The 20,772-nt window shown below is 36.6% G+C and overlaps 1 protein-coding gene across 13 annotated transcripts in view; it reads left to right on the top strand.

The window, feature by feature from the left end:
- Window positions 1-20,772, top strand: part of BOLL (boule homolog, RNA binding protein) — an 83,946-nt gene that overhangs the window by 9,049 nt on the left and 54,125 nt on the right. For 11 of the 13 annotated variants that reach the window (XM_025277935.2, XM_044936920.1, XM_025277937.2 and 8 more), the window contains exons 4-7: window positions 1,095-1,149; window positions 2,552-2,627; window positions 6,282-6,409; window positions 17,908-17,979. In XM_025277935.2, the coding sequence (XP_025133720.1) occupies window positions 1,095-1,149; window positions 2,552-2,627; window positions 6,282-6,409; window positions 17,908-17,979 (331 nt within the window). The remainder of the gene's footprint in view (window positions 1-1,094; window positions 1,150-2,551; window positions 2,628-6,281; window positions 6,410-17,907; window positions 17,980-20,772) is intronic. The other 2 variants (XM_044936919.1, XM_044936899.1) reach the window with 1 other exon arrangement.

The raw sequence follows: 20,772 nt of genomic DNA, 5'->3' as shown, positions 1-20,772 counted from the left end.
AGAGTCGGACACAACTGAGGAACTTAATATACATACACAATTTGAGGAAAATAAAGTTGAGCATTACTCAAGAGAGTTTCCTAAAATTATCCAAATAGAGATTAAATTTGGTGGGGGGGATATACTTTTTATTTCTTTCATCCCTTTTTATCTACCTATTTTGCCTTTTTGGACAAGGCATATATTGTGTAATTCAGCTGTTAAAGAATCCATGTGCAATGCAGGAGACCCTGGTTCGATTCCTGGGTGGGGAAGATATCCTGGAGAAGGGATAGATTACCCACTTCAGTATTCTTGGGCTTCCCTGGTGGCTCAGCTGGTGAAGAATCCACCTGCATTGCGGGAGACCTGGGTTCGATTCCTGGATTGGGAAGATCCCCTGGGGAAGGCAATGGCTACCCACTCCGATATTCTGGCCCAGAGAATTCCATGGACTGTAAAGTCTGTGGGTGCTGCAAAGAGTCGGACGCAGCTGAGCAACTTTCACTTCACTTACACTGTGTATTTGTATCTTGATCATATGATTTATACTCTGAAGATAACTATTATATATGAAAAGCAGATATAAAACCTGGGTTGTATAATATTTTTAATTTATTTTATTTGGGAAATATACTAATAGTTACATTCTCAGTTTATATATGCTAACAATAGTAAATAATATGTGTACTCATTTACCAAGATAAAATATTTTATCATGTTCAATTTTTAATTTTTTAAAGATTCTTTTTTTACTTTGATTTCTATTGAAAGCAAACTTATGTCATTTTAAAAGGAGGTTACTGCTGTGGGCTGAAATTTATTGCACCCTAATTTGTAAACCCGAACACAAATCTCTCATGTTTTCCTGCCTTGTATACAGCTCTGGTCTGATACTGTTTTAAGATCCCTGGGTTGTTATTTTTTTTTTTAGGCCTCTCCCTTTAAGAAGATAACCATGTTAAGCTGTGAACAATTCTCCTCTAAGTTTTGCATACTGGTACACCATAGAAAAATGTTCATTCCTACTGTGGCCCATTCTAAAAATATATATATTTAATCTTAGTATAATATCAATGTAATGTTCTAATATAATAATTAATGGATTTATTTAGGTATGGCTTCGTCACTTTTGAAACACAAGAAGATGCACAAAAAATTTTACAAGAGGTAAGATATTTTGGTGTATACAACTTCCTTTTTGGAACTCTTTACTTTGGTGTATTTAACTTCATTTTTGAAACTTCTTTCTTTGAAACTAATCCTTTAAGGCAGTGGTCCCCAACCTTTTTGGCACCAGAGACTAGTTTGGTGGCAACAGTTGTTCCACAGACCTGGGGCATATGGTTTTGGGATGATTCAAGTATGTTACATTTATTGTGCACTTTATTATTATTACATCAGCTCCACCTCAGATCATCAGGCATTAGATCTCAGAAGTTGGGGACCCCTGCTTTAAGGTATTAATTTAATAGTAGGGTTCCGGTACAATAATTGATTGCTAAAAAAATTTATTTTCTTTGTATCCTGAGATTATCATTGGTCTCCAAAAAATAATTAAAAATTAAAGATAAATTTATCTACAGAAAAACAAATGCCAAATAATTGCGTAAGTTTGGCTGTGAAATTATAACTTTTCACTTTATTTTCTTAAACTGAGAATTTAGGGATGAGTCTTTTCTGATGTGTTAATAGCACTTTGAATTCCTAAAAAATGCTATGAATGTAGATTCCTAAAATGAGATTATCTGAGATTATTTCCCTCCTATGAAAAACTTATAAACTAAGAACATTCATAGAAAAAAAATCTAAACCCAGCAGTTCAGTATATAATAACTCTTAAGTTTGGCAAGTGTAGCATTTAATTTTTTAGGAAAAAATTTTATTTTAATTACATTTTATTAAGTCATATGCAGTCAGTTCTCATTATTTATAGTGGTTGTGTTCTATAAAATCATCATAAACACTGAATTAGCAAATATTGAAGTGTGCTGCACCTAGAAAATACAGGGTTAGTTTCTCACAAACTTCTGTTTACGATATTTTCATCAGCCAATCAATATATAACTTGTGTTTTATGTGTGCTTCTGTTTAAAGATTACATGTAACATTTTTGATTCATTAACATTGAACTCATGATCAACAGCACTAAACCCATGTGTGAATTAACCCAGCTAACACATACTTTCTCTGCTAAAACACAAGACAGTCTTTTTGCACTTGGGAACACTAGCCAGCACTTGAACACTACACTTGAGAGCCATCTTAAGTAGCAAAAATACTAACATAAGGCACAAAAATGTGAAAAACATGACAGTAAATAGAACATGAAAAGGACATTTGTTTACAGTATAAAAGCTGAAAAAAGAAAACAAAATGTCTCCCTGTTTAACCTCAGCTGGGACCACATGTGTAACACAACTCAAATTGCCAAATGAGGAAAATTAGGGTCAGTACATTGGAACCAGGATTCACACCCAAATCTATTTTAAACCAAAGGCTTTGCGCTTTCTACTATGCCTTGCTGTTTTCAAGGTGTGATAATAAAGTAATGTACTTTTTCTTATTTTAGGCTGAAAAACTTAATTACAAGGATAAGAAACTGAACATTGGCCCGGCAATAAGAAAGCAACAAGTAGGGATCCCTCGTATGTATTGAGAACTAATATATTTTTCAATATTTTTGCATGGTTCTTTTTCAAAATGTAAGACTATTGATAGAACTTCATTAAAGTATCAGGTTTCCTTGATTTAATAAAGTTATTTTAGTGAAGGTGGTAGGCAAATGAATATTTCTTACCACAAATTAAATACGTTAACTTGTGGGATGGAGGAGGCTAGGGGAAATGTATATAAATAATAATGTTTAACTATATTCCAAATAGTTACATCTTTAAAGGAAAAATTGTATGGTTAAAATATAGTTTAAAATTATGAAAGAAATTAGAAGTAATTAATATTTTAAAGTTTTTCTAATAGAGTAATTTAAAATTAGAATAAAATTACTGAAAGTAAAAATGTAAAATATCAGAAACTCTGGTTGTATGGTATATACTGTAACCCAACCATATGTATCATAATTATCAGAAGAAACAACCCCTAAAGCTTTAGATTGGCTAAGTGCCTTCCTCAAATTTCTAGAATACTTTCAACTCTTATTCTTTTTTCCTCACTTTTCCCGTTTATTAAATTAGGCATCTTTATGGTTACCTTTTAACCTATAGTATTAAAATCTCTAACAGAATCTTTGGCTAGAAGGAGAAACTTTGCATAAAATTTGAAACTAGTGTCCACGTGTCCATTTGGATGTTCAAAACATTATGTAGTTATTATACATCTGTTAACAAATTAATAGATTGTGCTCATTTGGACTGTTCTGCTTTTGACTTAGAAGTTAACAGAGATCAAATTTAATTTTGACCTAGTATTTGTTAATTTATAAGATAACTGACATGTCCTTAGTAAGTTGATACTCCAAAATGAAATGTACTAAATATGTCAGAATGCTGAATATTTTCAGACTACTGCTGTTAGTTGTAAGAGTTAAGCTATAACATATAATAACAATTCTTAATCCATTATCACCATCAGTAAAAACAACTGGGAGTGTTCATAAAAACCTGTTTTATGCAACCCACAGGTTGCTAAAAACAGAACATAAATCAGTACTATCCTGAATGCTTTCAAACAAACAAATAGTTACTTAAGAACTGTTTAGCATAAAGGTCAACGTTATGGGTTTTAATTATTTCATTTAATCTTTACAGCAACCTGTGAGTTATTGTTCTATTTTGTAAATAGAAAATACAGCTTATAAAGGCAAAGTCATTGTTTTAGAAACTAGGCATGTACATCTCCGAACCAACATTCTAGTCCCAGCTACCCACTCTGCTTGACTTAATTACTTAAGAAGCCTCCTAACTGATCTTTCTGAATCCAATTTTGCTGTCAGTACTTTACCACCCATCACACATAAGGCAGCCAGAGTGATCTTTCAAACATGCCCATCTTATCATGTTATTCTCTGCTTATTTTGAGCTGTTCTTATCTTTTCCATGCTTTAATCGTTTAGCCATCCTTCATTCCAGAACATAACCATATTTCTGATGCACTGTTTTCTTCACCTACAGTGACTTTGCCATCCCATTCATTCTTTAAAACTCAGCCCAAATATCAATTTCCTCACAATTACTAGACATACAATATATAGTGTTCAGCGTTGTACCCTGTACTGCTGCTGCCGCTAAGTTGCTTCAGTTGTGTCCAGCTCTGTGCGACCCCATAGACGGCAGCCCACCAGGCTCCCCCGTCCCTGGGATTCTCCAGGCAAGAACACTGGAGTGGGTTGCCATTTCCTTCTCCAATGCATGAAAGTGAAAAGTGAAAGCGAAGTCGCTCAGTCGTGTCCAACTCTTCGAGACCCCACGGACTGTAGCCTACCAGGTTCCTCCGTCCATGGGATTTTCCAGGCAAGAGTACTGGAGTGGGGTGCCATTGCCTTCTCCAGTACCCTATACTACCCAATATAATAACCTGTACTACCTATACTGCCTTTTGTATTTATCAAAATTATAATTAGTTGTGTAATTAGCTAATGACTGTCTTCCTTACCAGATCCTAACCTCTGTGAAGATAGAGACCATGGCATGCTCAATTTTTTTCTTGTTTCTTTTTGGCTGTATCACTAAGGCCTAGTCCAATGCATTGTAATAATAATCACTCAAAATTTCTTTATTTAACTGTGGTACCTAAATTAAGAATAAAAATTTCTTTATTTAATTGTGGTACCTAAAAGGTGATCTTTGGAGGGAATTGCACGGACCTTCCAAATTGCATGCAAAATTTTGTTTGAATATATATATTTTTGTGAAAAGGGTCTTTGGCTTTCATCAGATTCTCAAGAAAATAAGAACCACTAAAATATGCTGTAATAATACTGGATGAAATGTCGTGAAAATATGAGCTGAGTAGTAGTGCTACTTAGAGTAGAAGGCTAGTGCTGCTGTCAGTGTGGTTTGCAGCCACCAATAGTTAACTTGGGCTCTATCAAAATACAGTTTCTCAGGCCCCATCCCAGGTCTCTTGAATCAAAAATCTCTTGAAATGGGGACCTGGAGTTTGTATTTTAACAAGCTGTCTAGCTTGTTGTAATGAATTTTAAATTTTGAGACACACTAGGACGGAGAAGGCAATGGCACCCCACTCCAGTACTCTTGCCTGGAAAATCCCATTGACGGAGGAGCCTGGTGGGCTGCTGTCTATGGGGTCGCTAAGAGTCAGACATGACTGAGCGACTTCACTTTCACTTTTCACTTTCATGCTTTGGAGAAGGAAATGGCAACCCACTCCAGTGTTCTTGCCTGGAGAATCCCAGGGACGGGGGAGCCTGGTGGGCTGCCTTCTATGGGATCGCACAGAGTTGGACATGACTGAAGCAACTTAGCAGCAGCAGCAGCAGTATAGTGGAAGGAGGATTGCCACCTCAGTAATTTATGTAACCTATTAGTCAAGGACTTAAATCTGACTTGGCATATAAAATTTTTAAAGTCTTCTCCTGACAAAAAGGACTTTTTTTATTTTGTGGGGAAGAGTATATATAACTTGACCTGGGAAAAGAAATGAGGACCCAAAATTAACAACATGAAGGTCTGTGGTCATGTTTGCAACAACAGCAATTGTAGCAAAGGGAGACTAGAGAGTAAAATACAGTCATAGCATAAGTGAGTACTTGCTGATAGTAGATCTAAGAATTTTTAAGGTAGAACAAGTATTTTGTCCAGTTTCACTGCCTCCATCTTCTTTGGGCTTTTACAAATAGATGGTCTTACTGAGATCTTAGAGACTTTGCTACAGTGTCAGTAGTCTTCAGGTAACTCTAAATTATATGTAGTTTATATTTGTAAAAATAAGTACTTTGCTGATAATAATCACAATTGTAAAGTTCTCTATTTCATTATACTACTTTAAAACCAGAATTAAGTTGGTGTTGAACAGGGAGGCCTGGCGTGCTGCGATTCATGGGGTCGCAAAGAGTCGGACACGACTGAGTGACTGATCTAATCTGATCTGATCAAACTTGTTTCTTTTTATTTACCATAAGCTACAAAAGCTCTAAGGGTAGTAAGTTTGAAAATAAATGCTTCAAAGATACTTTAATATATGGGATGTGTAAAGAATTTTTAATATTCAGTTTTTACTATAGCTATATTTGTGTAAAGATAAACATTTTTCATTGTTCAGAAATTACATTTTTAAATGTTAAACTGAACGTTTCAATTATTACTATTTCCTTTTTGTTTTAGGTTCCAGTATAATGCCAGCAGCTGGAACAATGTATCTAACAACTTCAACTGGATATCCTTACACTTATCATAATGGTGTTGCTTATTTTCATACTCCAGAGGTTACTTCTGCCCCACCACCTTGGCCTGTAAGTAATTTCATTTTAAAAGGGTTTTCATCTGTTGCTATTAAATTTTTATTTCTGAAATATTTCAGCCACAGACAGATATAATAAAGTGACAGCTATGTAACTACTGCTCATTTTTTTTCATTAGTCTCTATTTAAGAATGGTTTTCTGTACTCTGTTCTTTAGTTGGCAAGATTTTGTTGTTGTTCAGTCATTCAGTCATGTCCGACTCTTTGTGACCCCATGAACTGCAGCAGGTCCCTGTCTTTCATTGTCTCCCAGAGTTTGCTCAAACTCATGTCCATTGAATCTGTAGTGCCATTCAACCATATCATTTTCTGTTGCCCCATTCTCTTCCTGCCCTCAATTTTTCCAAGCGCCAGGGTCTTTTCCAGTAAGTCGGCTCTTCCCATCAGGTGGTCAGAGGATTGGAGTTTCATCATCAGTCCTTCCAATGAATATTCAAGGTTGATTTCCTTTAGGATTGACTGGTTTGATCTCCTTCTTGTCCAAGGGACTCTCAAGAGTCTTCTCCAACACTGCAATTCAAAAGCATCAGTTCTTCAGTGCTCAGCCTTCTTTATACTCCAGCTCGCACATCCTTACATTACTGGAAAAACCATAGCTTTGACAAACGGACCTTAGCTGGCCAAGTGATGTCTCTCTTTTAATATGCTGTCTAAGTTTGTCATAGCCTTGCTGTCTAGATTTATCATAGCCTTCCTTCCAAGTTTAATATGCTGTCTAAGTTTGTCATAGCCTTGCTGTCTAGATTTATCATAGCCTTCCTTCCAAGGAGCAAGTGCCTTTAAATTTCATGACTGCAATCACCATTCACAGTGATTTTGGAGCCCAAGAAAGTAAAATGTGTCAGTGCTTCCACTTTCCCCTCCTTCTGTTAGCCTTGATGTGATGGAACTGGATGCCATGATCTTAGTTTTTTGAAGGTTGAGTTTTCAACCAACTTTTTCACTCTCTTCTTTCACCCTCATCAAGAGGTTCTTTAGTTCCTCTTTGCTTTCTACCATTAGAGTGGTATCATCTGCATATCTGAGGTTGTTGATATTTCTTCCAGCAGTCCTGATTCCAACTTGTGATTCATCCAGCAAGGCTTTTGCATGGTATACTCTGCATATAAGTTAAACAAGCAGGGTGACAATATACAGCCTTGACATACTCCTTTCCCAATTTTGAACCAGTCCATATTTCCATGTCTGGTTCTAACTGTTGTTTCTTGACCCCCATACAGGTTTCTTAGGAGACAGGTAAGGTGGTCTGGTATTCTCATCTCTTTAAGAATTTTCTACAGTTTATTGTGGAAACAAACAAACATCCACAGAAGTACATGTTTTTCTGAAATTCCCTTCCTTTCTCCATGATCCAACAAATGTGGGCAATTTGACCTCTGTTTACCCTGCCTTTTCTAAACCCAGCGTGTACATCTAGAAATTCTCGATTCACATAGTGTTGAGGCCTAACTTGAAGGATTTTGAACATATCCTTACTAGCATGTGAAATGAGTATAATTGTATGGTACTTTGAACATTCTTTAGCACTGCCCTTCTTTGGGATTGGAATGAAAACAGACATTTTCCAACCCTGTGGCCACTGCTGAGTTTTCCAAATTTGCTGGCATATTCAGTGCAGCACTTTAACACCGTCATCTTTTAGGATTTGAAGTAGCTCAACTGGAATTCCATCACCTCCACTAGCTTTGTTTGCAGTGATACTTCCTAAGGCCCACTTGATTTCACAGTCCAGGATGTCTGGCTCTAGGTGAGTGACCACAGCATCATTGTTACCCTGATCATGAAGACCTTTTTCATATAGTTCTTTTGTGTATTCTTGCCATCTCTTCTTAATCCCTTCTGCTTGTATTAGGTCCTCATCATTTCTGTCCTTTATCATGCCCATACTTGCATGAAATGTTCCTTTGATATCTCCAGATTTCTTGAAGAGATCTGTAGTCTTTCCCATTCTATTGTTTCTCTCTACTTCTTTCATTGTTCATTGAAGAAGGCCTTTTATCTCTCCTTGTTATTCTCTGGAAATCTGCATTCACTGGAAAATATCTTTCACTTTCTCCTTTGCCTTTCTCTTTTTTTCTTTTCTCAGCTATTTGTAAGGCCTCTTCAGACAACCATTTGCCTTCTTGGATTTCTGTTTCTTTGGGATGGTTTTGGTCACCAGATGATATATATGCTGTCTAGGTTTGTCATAGCCTTTCTTCCAAGGATCAGGCATTTTTTAAATTAATGGCTGAAGTCATTATCCACAGTGATTTTGTAGCCCAAGAAAATCAAGTCTGGCCCAGTTTCCATTGTTTCCCATCTATTTGCCTTGAGAGGAACTAAAAAGCCTCTTGATGAAAGTGAAAGTGGAGAGTGAAAAAGTTGGCTTAAAGCTCTCAACATTCAGAAAAGGAAGATCATGGCATCCGGTCCCATCACTTCATGGGAAATAGATGGAGAAACAGTGGAAACAGTGTCAGACTTTATTTTTTGGGCTCCAAAATCACTGCAGATGGTGACTGCAGCCATGAAATTAAAAGACGCTTACTCCTTGGAAGGAAAGTTATGACCAACCTAGATAGCATATTCAAAAGCAGAGACATTACTTTGCCAACAAAGGTCCGTCTAGTCAAGGCTATGGTTTTTCCAGTGGTCATGTATGGATGTGAGAGTTGGACTGTGAAGAAGGCTGAGCGCCGAAGAATTGATGCTTTTGAACTGTGGTGAGTTTTGAGAGTCTCTTGGACTGCGAGGAGATCCAACCAGTCCATTCTGAAGAATATCAGCCCTGGGATTTCTTTGGAAGGAACGATGCTAAAGTTGAAACTCCAGTACTTTGGCCACCTCATGCAAAGAGTTGACACATTGGAAAAGACTCTGATGCTGGGAGGGATTGGGGGCAGGAGGAGAAGGGGATGACAGAGGATGAGATGGCTGGATGGCATCACTGACTCGATGGACGTGAGTCTGAGTGAACTCCGGGAGTTGGTGATGGACAGGGAGGCCTGGCGTGCTGCGATTCATGGGGTCGCAAAGAGTCGGATACGACTGAGCAACTGAACTGAATGAGACTGGATGCCATGATCGTAGTTTTTTTAATGTTGAGTTTTAAGCCAGGATTTCAGACTCCTCATCGACTTTCATCAAGAGGCTCTTTGGTTCCTCTTTGCTTTCTGCCATAAGAGTGGTGTCATCTGCATATCTGAGGTTATTGATATTTTCCCTAGCAATCTTGATTCCAGTTTGTGCATCATCCAGCCCAGCATTTCGCATGATGTACTGCATATGTTAGATAAGAAGGGTGACAATATACAGCCTTGATGTACTCCTTTCCCAATTTGGAACCAGTCTGTTCCATGTCCAGTTCTAACTGTTGCTTCTTGTCCTACATATAGGTTTCTCAGGAGGCAAGTAAGGTGGTCTGGTATTCCCATTTCTTTAAGAATTTTCCACATTTATGATCCACACAGTCAAAGGCTTTAGCATAGTCAGTGAAGCAGAAGTAGATGTTTTTCTGGAATTCTCGCTTTTTTTATGTTTCAGTGGATGTTGGCAGTTTGGTCTCTGATTCCTCTGCATTTTCTAAATCCAGCTTGTACATCTGGAAGTTCTCAGTTCACATCCTATTGAAGCCTAGCTTGAAGGATTTTGACCATTACCTTGCTAGCTTGTGAAATGAGTGCAGTTGTGCGGTAATTTGAACATTCTTTGGCATTGCCCTTCTTTGTGATTGGAATGAGAACTGACCTTTTCCAGTCCTTTGGCCACTGCTGAGTTTTCCAAATTGGCTGGCATATTCAGTGCAACACTTTAACACCATCATCTTTTAGGATTTGAAGTGCCTCAGCTGGAATTCGATCACCTCCACTAGCTTTGTTTGTAGTGATACTTCCTAAGGCCCACTTGATTTTGCACTCCAGGATGTATGGCTCTAGGTGAGTGATCACACCATCGTGGTTATCTGGGTCATTAAGATCTTTTTTTGTATAGTTCTGTGTTTTCTTGCCACCTTTTCTTAATCTCCTCTGCTTCTGTTAGGTCCATACCATTTCTGTCCTTTATTTTTGCATAAAATGTTCCCTTGGTATCTCTAATTTTCTTGAAGAGATCTCTAGTCTTTCCTCTTCTGTTATTTTCTTCTATTTCTTTGCATTGTTCACTTAGGAAAGCTTTCTTATCTTTCCTTGATGTTCTTTGGAGCTCTCCATTAAGATGAATATATCTTTCCTTTTCTCCTTCACTTTTCTTTTTTCTCAGCTATTTGTAAGATCTCCTCAGACAACCATTTTGCCTTTTTGTATTTCTTTTTCTTGGGGCTCATAGGGTGGTGTCATCTGCGTGTGCTGTGCTGTGTTTAGTCTCTCAGCCATGTCCAACTCTTTGTGACCGTATGGACTATAGCCTGCCAAGCTCCTCTGTCCATGGGTATTCTCCAAGCAAGAATACTGAATTGGTTTGCCAAGCCCTCCTCCAGGGAATCTTCCGAACCCAGGGATCGAACCCAGGTCTGCCACATTTGCAGGTGGATTCTTTACTGACTGAGCCACCAGTGAAGCCTACAAATACTGGAGTAGGTAGCCTATCGCTTCTCCAGGGCATCTTCCTGACCCAGGAATCAAACCGGAGTCTCCTGCACTGCAGTCTGATTCTTTAGCAGCTGGTTATCTGCATATCTGAGGTTATTGGTATCTCTCCCGACAGTCTTGATTCCAGCTTGTGATTCATCCAGCCCAGCATTTCACATGATGTACTCTGCATATAAGTTATATAAGCAGGGTGACAATATACAGCTTTGACGTACTCCTTTCCCTATTTGGAACTAGTCTGGTGTTCCATATCTGATTATAGCTGTTGCTTCTTGACCTGCATACAGGTTTCTCAGGAGGCAGGTAGTGGGGAAAATAAAATATGACAAATTCAAATAAAGTCTCCTTGCCTTGACTATCTTGTCCTCTTTTCCTCCTCAAAGGTTAACCAGAGTATCTTTCCTATCCATTTTATATGTTTATACTACAAATGTAGGTATCCTTAAGAAATAGATATATTGTGTTGCTTTAGGCAGCTTTTAAATGCTATATAAATAATCTGGTTTTTCTATTCAGTATTATGTTTTTTAAGATTAAACCATGTTGATCCTAGTACATCTAGTTGATTGATTTAAATTTTTTATTTAATTTCCATTGTATGAGTGTATATTCTGTATTGATGGACATTTTAAGTTTTTTCTACAATCAAGACTACACTGGGGGAACTGTACTCAATATATTGTACTAACCTGTAAAGGAAATGAATAAGGAAATGAATCTGAAAAAAATGCGTGTGTGTGTGCATATACATATGTGTGTAACTAAATCAGTTTGCTGTGCACCTGAAATTAACACAACATTGTAAATCAACTATACATCAACAACAAAAAATTTAATTACATGAAATATTTTCAATGCAATTTTTAAATTGCATATACTACTTATAAACTGCTTGTGATTTTTTTTTAATTTAGCCATTAAGGTCCTATTTTTATTCCAATCAATTTGTAAGACTTTAATATGGAATTAAAACTATTATTTTATATATAAATTTTACATGGTATTTTCATCTTTTTCACTCTTTGTAAGTTTAAAAGTTTTATGACTAAATGAGTTGATTTTTTAATTTTACAATGTTGCCCCGCTAGGGATCTGAAAACTACTCAGATTTACTTTCTACTAGTTATTCCATGATTTCATTTTACTTTATATTTAACTCTTTAATCCATTTGGAGCTTTCTTGGGGTATGTTTTGTGGTCATATTCCACAAATTCAGAGAATCACATGTGGAGGATTTTTTTTTTTTTCCTGAACAGAAATAGTACCTGGAAATCTACATTTAGCAGATCTGAGATTGAAATATATATAAATGAATAAAGTTCTATAAATATAATGAAAATATTGCTCATGATGATAATATATGGAGGGCTTCCCAGGTGGCACAGTGGTAAAGAATCCACCTGCCAATGGAGAAGATGTGAATTTGATCCCTAGGTTGGAAAGATCCCCTGGTGTAGTAAATGTCAGCCCACTCCAGGACTCTTGACTGGAAAATTCCATGGACTTAGGAGCCTGCTGGGCTCCAGTCCATGGAGTCACAAAGAGAGTGAGCGTGCATACACACACATACAGTAATATACAATAAATGCAATTATTATTTATTATAATGCATTACCCTGTTTAGAAAAGTTATATAACAGTAAATAAATAATAGAGTATAAAATTTTTTTTAAAGGACTGTATTAACCATTTAGGTTTTGTATATATTGTGTGAGAGTTTAGGACAGTAGTCTTCAAAATTTTTTGCTTATATATCCTCTAAAGGTTTTTTGAAAAATTAGGAATACTCTCACTCATTTAAGCTGAAATCTGAAATTTACCGAGTTTTAAATAGTTTAGACATATTGGGTTGGTGCAAAAGTAACTGTGGTCTTGCATTGTTGAACTTTGCTGTTTGATATTGGAATACATTTTTAAATAAATGTGGTTATGTTACACATCATGTTAATGACATTTCTTTGTGTTTTTTTTTGCTAATGACTTAACTACTTTCTGTTTATTTTAGACTAGGGAAATGATGTTAGAGAAAAAACAAATTTGAGCAGTTTTCTTATTTGAGTTCAAAATACGTCTTAAAGCAGTAGAGACAGCTTGCAACATCAGTAACACATTTGTCCCAGGAACTACTAATGAACATACAATGCGGTGCTGTTTCAAGAAGTTTTGCAGAGGAGATGAGAGCCTTGAAGATGAGGAGTGTAGTGGCCGGCCATTGAAAGTTGACAGTGACCAACAGAAAGCCAAAATCGAAGCTGATCATCTTAAACTACACGAGAAGTTGCCAAAGAACTCAGTGTCAACCATTCTGTGGCCATTTGGCATTTGACGCAAACTAGAAAGGTGAAAAAAATTGGGTGCCTCGTGAGCTGACCAAAAATTTTTTTTTAAATTGTTTTTAAGTGTCATCTTCTCTTATTCTGCATAACAGCAGTGAAGCATTTCTTTATCGGATTGTGACCTGCAACGAAAAGTGGATTTTATATGACAACCAGTGACGACCAGCTCAGTGGCTGGACTAAGAAGAAGCTCCAGAGCACTTCCCAAAGCCAAACATCTAATGAAAAAAGATCATGGTCACTGTTTGGTGGTCTGCTGCTCATCTGATCCAGTACAGCTTTTGAATCCTGGTAAAACCATTACATCTGACAAGTATGCTCAACAAATCAATGAGATGCACCAAAAACTGCAATGCCTATAGTCAACAGAATGGGCCCAGTTCTCCATGACGTCACCCGACCACATGTTGCACAACTAATGCTTCAAAAGTTGATCAAATTGGGCTACAAAGTTTTGCCTCATCCACCATATTCACCTTACCTCTCCCCAGTGGACTACCACTTCTTCAAGCATCTTGACAAGTTATTGTAGAAAAACACTTCCACAACTAGCAGGAGGCAGAAAACGCTTTCCAAGAGTTTGTCAATTCCTTGAAGCACCAATTTTTATGCTACAAGAATAAACGAACTTATTTCTTGTTAGCAAAAATGTGTTGATTGTAGTGGTTCCTCTTTTGATTAATAAAGCTGTTTTGAGCCTAGCTATAATGGTTTAAAATTCACGGTCTGAAACCACAGTTACTTTTCTACCAACCTAATACATTGTACAATAGATTTGCTTTAGAAATTATTTGTATGAAACTTTGTAGCTATAGATTTCATGTAAGATTGGAAAATGTCTTAAGTGTAGTGATGGATGTTGACTAGACTCATTGTGATTATCATTTTATTCTTTATACATATGTATAATCATTGTTATACATTTGAAATGTCATGTAAATTATCTTGCAGTTAAAAAAAATGGAAAATGCCCACTGTGTAATTCAGTTAGCAGCAAAACTAATTAACCAAATTAGTCAATCAAATAAAACTTTTTAATTTCTATTAGAAAATTCTGACTTTATTTTTAAGTTCAAATGAGTAAATTAATACGTATCTCTGTGACCATCATGTAATTTATTTTGTTCTGTGTATTTGAAATAAGGTACTACTACTATTACTAAGTCACTTCAGTCGTGTCCAACTCTGTGTGACCCCATAGACAGCAGCCCACGAGGCTCCCCTGTCCCTGGGATTCTCCAGGCAAGAACACTGGAGTGGGTTGCCATTGCCTTCTCCAGTGCATGAAAGTAAAAAGTGAAAGTGAAGACGCTCAATCGTGTCCGACTCTTAGCGACCCCATGGACTACAGCCCACCAGGCTCCTCCGTCCATGGGAGTTTGCAGGCAGGAGTACTGGAGTGGGGTGCCATTGCCTTCTCCATTATCTCCCCCTTTATATTTCTTATACAAGCTCTTTTTGCTTTGCTCTTTTCTATTTCTCAAAAGTATTGTCTTCTTAAATTACCTATTTGTTCGATGCTCTGTTACTGTTTCCATTCCAAAACAGAGCATTATAGCAAGATCCAAAATGAGTTGGGAGTGTGCCTTTCATAGTCCAGGGGAAAAGTAATTGTGAAAGGGGAGTTTTGAAAAGAATTCATTGTACACAGATATATTTGCAGACAGATGAAATCAGGAAGAAGACCATATGAAATACCTGAAAATTAATACTCTTAAACGTATTCATGCTCATGTATGACTGGAAGATTTTTCCTTCCTTGGTCTAGGCCATGACATATGTATATAAGTAAAACTTTACATTTATAGACTTCACATGTATGACTAAATGTTCCCAAATATCTTTCTAAAATTTACCGGTATAGAGGTTATGTAACAGTTTATGAGAGCTTTAATTTCTCTATAATCTGCCAGTTTGTTGATTTACTAGATTCTGGAATATTATTGACAAAATTAATTTTTGCCAATATTTTTGCCAGTATTTTTATGAAATGATATCTTGTTTTACTTTTCATTTGCCTAGTTAGTGGTAATACTAAATATATTTTTATATATTTATTTGCCATTTCAGTTTCTTCTGTTGGATTCCTCTTTATGTCTTTTACCCATTTTTTTCTGTTGGGATTGTCTTCTTGAGTTCATGGTATGAATTCAATGGGTTGTAAATATCTTTTAGTTTGTGCCTTGTCCATTAACTTTATGATTTTTGTCATACACAGTTTCTTTGTTTTAATGTTAATAGATGTATTAATGTTTTATGTTTTGGCTTTTCGTGTCTATTTTTAATACTGTGTTGCTGCTTTTCATATCTAGATCTTTAATTTGGAGTTTATATATTGACTAATCCATCCTCTTCCACTTTTTTGAAATGAATCCTCTGTAAAACACCAAGTTTCTGTGTGTGGGAGTCTTTCTGTGCTCTCTGTTATGTTCTATTGGTATACTTGCTTGCCCTGCCCAGTTTTTTTTTTTCAATTCCTGTTGCTTTGTAAGAGATCTTAAAATCTGATAGGGCAGTAATCTCACTCTCTGCTTCAGGAGTCCCTCATCTGTCTTAAGTCTTTGCTTTTATACATTTTATAATTCAGCTTGTTCAGCTCTGTGAAGAGACTATTTTTATTAGAATTGTGTTAAATATATAGATTTACGTGGGACATTTAGTCATGATACTGAATTTTCCCATTCATAAACAGTGTTTAGGGTTTCCATCAATCAATAAAATTTTTCTTTCTCTGTAAAAAAAAGTTTGGCATATCTTTTGCTTGATTTATTCTTAGGTACTCTGTAGTTTTTGTTGCTTTTATTATGGTGTATTTTTTTTTAATCACGTTGCCTAATAGACTGCGACTGGTGTGTAATAATGCTTTGGATTTTTAAGTGTTGATATTTTATCATTAACCCTGCCAAACTCTCATATAGGCAGTCATTTAGAATTCAATATATTTCTTCAATACTTCAGCATTCTTTCTCATTTTTCCTCATCAAGTTATTGCATTGGCAATGTCTCTGCTACATTATTTATGTTTTAACACCATAATCTTGTTCTTAAAAAAATGAAAAAAGTTCAGTAATTAATCATTAAGGTTTATATGAGTATCTTTCAAAACCTACGTAGATATAGATATGTTAAGATACTCTAAACTTTAACCAAGTTTTCTCCATCTTAGCACTGTTGACATTTGGGGTCAGATGATTGTTTCTTTTTTGCAGAAACTGTCCTGTACATTGCAGGATTTTTAGTGGATTCCTAGCCTCCCTACATTTATGAAAACCAAAATACTACCAAATATTTCCTGGGAGTGCAGTGTCCCACCTGGTTGAGAATTACTGACCTAAATCAATTAAGAAAGTTATTTGTTTACTCTGTTTACTAACTTTTTATCCTGAAAGGGTATTGAAAATTTTAACAGTGTAGTTTCTGTGTCTGCTGAGAGTATCATTTTTTCTCCTTTAATGTGTTAATATAAATTACATTATTATTTTCAAATGTTAATCTGTAGTACAATTTTATTAGTACACAATTGTCTGAAAATTATGCAAAACCATGATACTTTTCTTCATTTGGGGTGGATGGGTGAACACTAAAACAAAACAGTACAAATTAGATCCCATGTTACAAAATGAATTATTTTTTTTTTACTTTACAATATTGTATTGGTTTTGCCATACATTGATACAAATTGAATTTTAATTGCTGTCTTTAAAGCCTATTTTACCTATTTTGTAATACAGTTTGCCTGTTTTAGAATGATCTGGCTTTAAATAATCTATTTTGAGGTTTATTCTATTACTCTGAATAATCAAGTGTTATATGTACGTTTATCAAACAAATCACTTGTAAATTTATTAGATGACTTATTTAAAATAGAGTTTAATATTCTTCAATAAATAATGCACTTGCTTTAATTAAATATATAATAAAGGAATAGGATGTTGATTATTTGTAAGTAGTGGGAAATTAGTGGCAAATAAGGTATGATTATTCATTCAGTTCTAAATGCTGTGTAAACATCTACTGCTTGTCTCCGCAATGGAAATAAGCTATGTCACCTTAACTCCAGCTGCTAGTTTTCATCTAATATTGTCTTCAGTTCAGTCACTCAGTCGTGTCCGACTCTTTGTAACCCCATGGACTGCAGCATGCCAGGCTTCTCTGTCTATCACCAACTCCTGGAGCTAGCTCAAACTCATGTCCATCAAGTCAGAGATGCCATCTAACAGCCTCATTTTCTGTCCCCTTCTCCTCCTGCCTTCAATCTTTCCCAGCATCAGGGAAAGAATATTTCCCAGCATCAGGGAAATATTCTCTTAGAAACTGTATTTATTCATAAAAGCAACTTTTCTGGGGGTGGTTTTAACATTACTGTGGAAATGAAACCACATGGAAGTAGAAATATTGTGATAATTTTAATAAACTTGAAGTGGAGTTGCAATAATATCAATAAGAGGTGGGAAAATTATATTTCCAGTCATAAACTGTAAGTTGACAGGGTTTAGGTAACAGTGTTAAGATAAACTTTGTCATAAACAATTTTAAAGAATTTTGCCTAAAATAATTTTTGCTACTTTTCTTTGCTCTTAACAGTCACGTTCTATATCTAGTTCCCCTGTGATGGTAGCTCAGCCTGTTTATCAACAACCTGCATATCACTACCAGGTAAACATTAAATTACAATGCAAATCTTTGATAGTTTCAGTCTTTTTTTGATAGCTTTCATTTTAGTCTTTCTCATGCAAATAAATACTCTCGTAATTTAAAAGAGGTAGTTAAGCCTTGATAGCAGTGGTATTTTCTTTTTTTTTAATGAGGGATCTACATGTCATATAAGAAGATAGTTTACTCATGCTGTTGTCATGTCCGACTCTTTGCCACCCCACCCCATGGACTGCAGCATGCCAGGCTTCCCTGTCCTTCACTATCTCCTGGAGTTTGCTCAAATTCATGTCCATTGAGTTGGTGATGCTATCTAACCATCTTGTCCTCTGCCACCCTCTCCTTCTTTTGCCTTTAATCTTACCCAGCATCTGGGTCTTTTCCAGTTAGTTGGCTCTTTGCATCAGGTGGCCAAAGTATTGGAACTTCAGCATCAGTCTGTCCAATAAAGGACTTACTTTTATCAAATGTCATAGGGTAGGTTTTGCTCCCATGGCTAACATAGAAATAATTTCCAAGGTATTATGAAAATACTGGACCACAGGCTGATTTTTTTTTAATGTTATTGTTATGTCAGTTTCTAGTTATTATATTTAATAAACATATCATAATAAAATAATGTGATTTATGACAGCTTCTTTAAGTTAATCAACATTCTTCTTTTCATTAATTCTTATGGGAGGTTGAGGGTAAGTAAACTCTAATGCCAGACCATTTTGGTGTCTTGTAAATAAAATGTAAAACAGCCATATTTGTTTACATAATTGTTTGTGGCTGCTTTTGTGCTACAGTAGAAGAGTTGAGTGGTTGCAACAGAGATATATGGCCTGCAAGCTTAAAATACTTGCCCATTAGCCCTTTACAGAAAATGGTTGCCTACTTCTGGAGAAGGAAATGGCAACCCACTCCAGTACTCTTGCCTGGAAAATTCCATGGACTGACGAACCTGGTAGACTACAGTCCATGGGGTTACAAAGAATCAGACACGACTGAGCAACTTCACTTTCACTTCTGGTCTATAGCATTCGCAAATAAAATCACATTCTTTTATACCTTTGAAATAGTAGAAGACTTTGTCTCTGGGTTTTTTGTTTTTTTTTTTTGAACTTTATTAGACCCATATGAAATATTATGGTTACTGAAATTATTTTAGTATTAGACTAGGTTTGGGGGAGTTGTTCTTAAATTCTCTGTTACTATGCTAAGTATAAAATTATCTAAAGTATTTTATTCACTTAGTAAAAATGAAAGTAACTTGATGGCCTTTATTTAAAGTACATGTGTAGCGTGACTGTTCCTAATTCAAAATTTTGAGAGGTCCCAAAGACAACATTAGATAATGGGCTGTTTAACAAGACAAACCAATAGTCATGAAACCAGTTTTAGGACCCTTAGCTTATTGCCCATTTTGCATGAGGATGTGCTCATTATTAACCACATCTTGAGGATGAGGTTAATAAAGAAGACTGGTAATGAGGCTTTTTTTTTTCTTATATGATATTATACATGTTTTAATGCCATTCTCCCATATCATCCCCGAATGAGGCTTTTTTAACAAGAGAGTTTTAGAATGCTATGGCATTTCCCATTCTCAACCAAGTGAAGAGGACTTGAGAGATAATGACTAAGAGAGTTTAGACTCTTACTCCTTGGAAGGAAAGTTATGACCAACCTAGATAGCATATTTGAAAGCAGAGACATTACTTTGCCAACAAAGGTCCGTCTACTCAAGGCTATGGTTTTTCCTGTGGTCGTGTATGGATGTGAGAGTTGGACTGTGAAGAAGGCTGAATGCCAAAGAATTGATGCTTTTGAACTGTGGTGTTGGAGAAGACTTGAGAGTCCCTTGGACTGCAAGGAGGTCCAGCCAGTCCATTGTGAAAGAGCTCAGCCCTGGGATTTCTTTGGAAGGAATGATGCTAAAGCTGAAACTCCAGTACTTTGGCCATCTCATGCGAAGAGTTGACTCATTGTAAAAGACCCTGATGCTGGGAGGGATTGGGGGGCAGGAGGAGAAGGGGACGACAGAGGATGAGATGGCTGGATGGCATCACTGACTCGATGGACGTGAGTCTGAGTGAACTCTGGGAGTTGGTGATGGACAGGGAGGCCTGGCGTGCTGCAATTCCTGGGGTCGCGAAGAGTCGGACACAACTGAGCATCTGAACTGAACTGAAGAGAGTTTAATATTTGTCCCCTGGAATTTGTGAGATAGAATCTTTTAGACCTGTGCATGCATGCTTGCTAAGTCACTTCAGTCATGTCCAACTCTTTGTGATGCTATGGACTATAGCCCACCAGGCTCCTCCATCCATGGGGTTCTCTGGGCAAGAATACTGGAATGGGTTGCCATGCCTTCCTCTAGGTGATGTGGACTATGGAAGCAGAGCTAGAAAAGAAGGCTACAGGGGGAACATGCTTAACATCTCACAGCAAGCGAAGTTTTTTTCCCAAAAGCAAGATAGGAACTTCGTAGAAGAAAATCTTTCCAAAAAAGTATAAAGTGACCCCAGGAGAGAAAAAAATCTATGTGAAGTAGACCCCTAGAATCTAGGTCTAAAATTGTAGTCAGGAGTTCCCAGCAAGGACATCACCAAAGAAAAAAGTACCTGACAAAAGAGTCAGCATTTGGAATCTGTTCAATTCAGTTCAGTTGCTCAGTCATGTCTGACTTTTCGCGACCCCATGAATCTCAGCACACCAAGCCTCCCTGTCCATCACCATCTCCCGGAGTTCACTCAGACTCAGGTCCATTGAGATGGTGATGCCATCCAGCCATCTCATCCTCTGTTGTCC

This window comes from Bubalus bubalis, chromosome 2 (assembly GCF_019923935.1).
Source record: "Bubalus bubalis isolate 160015118507 breed Murrah chromosome 2, NDDB_SH_1, whole genome shotgun sequence".
In the NCBI taxonomy this organism is placed as follows: domain Eukaryota; kingdom Metazoa; phylum Chordata; class Mammalia; order Artiodactyla; family Bovidae; genus Bubalus; species Bubalus bubalis.
The sequence above is the reverse complement of the archived record's forward strand: the minus strand, read 5'-3'. Positions and strand labels throughout refer to the sequence as shown.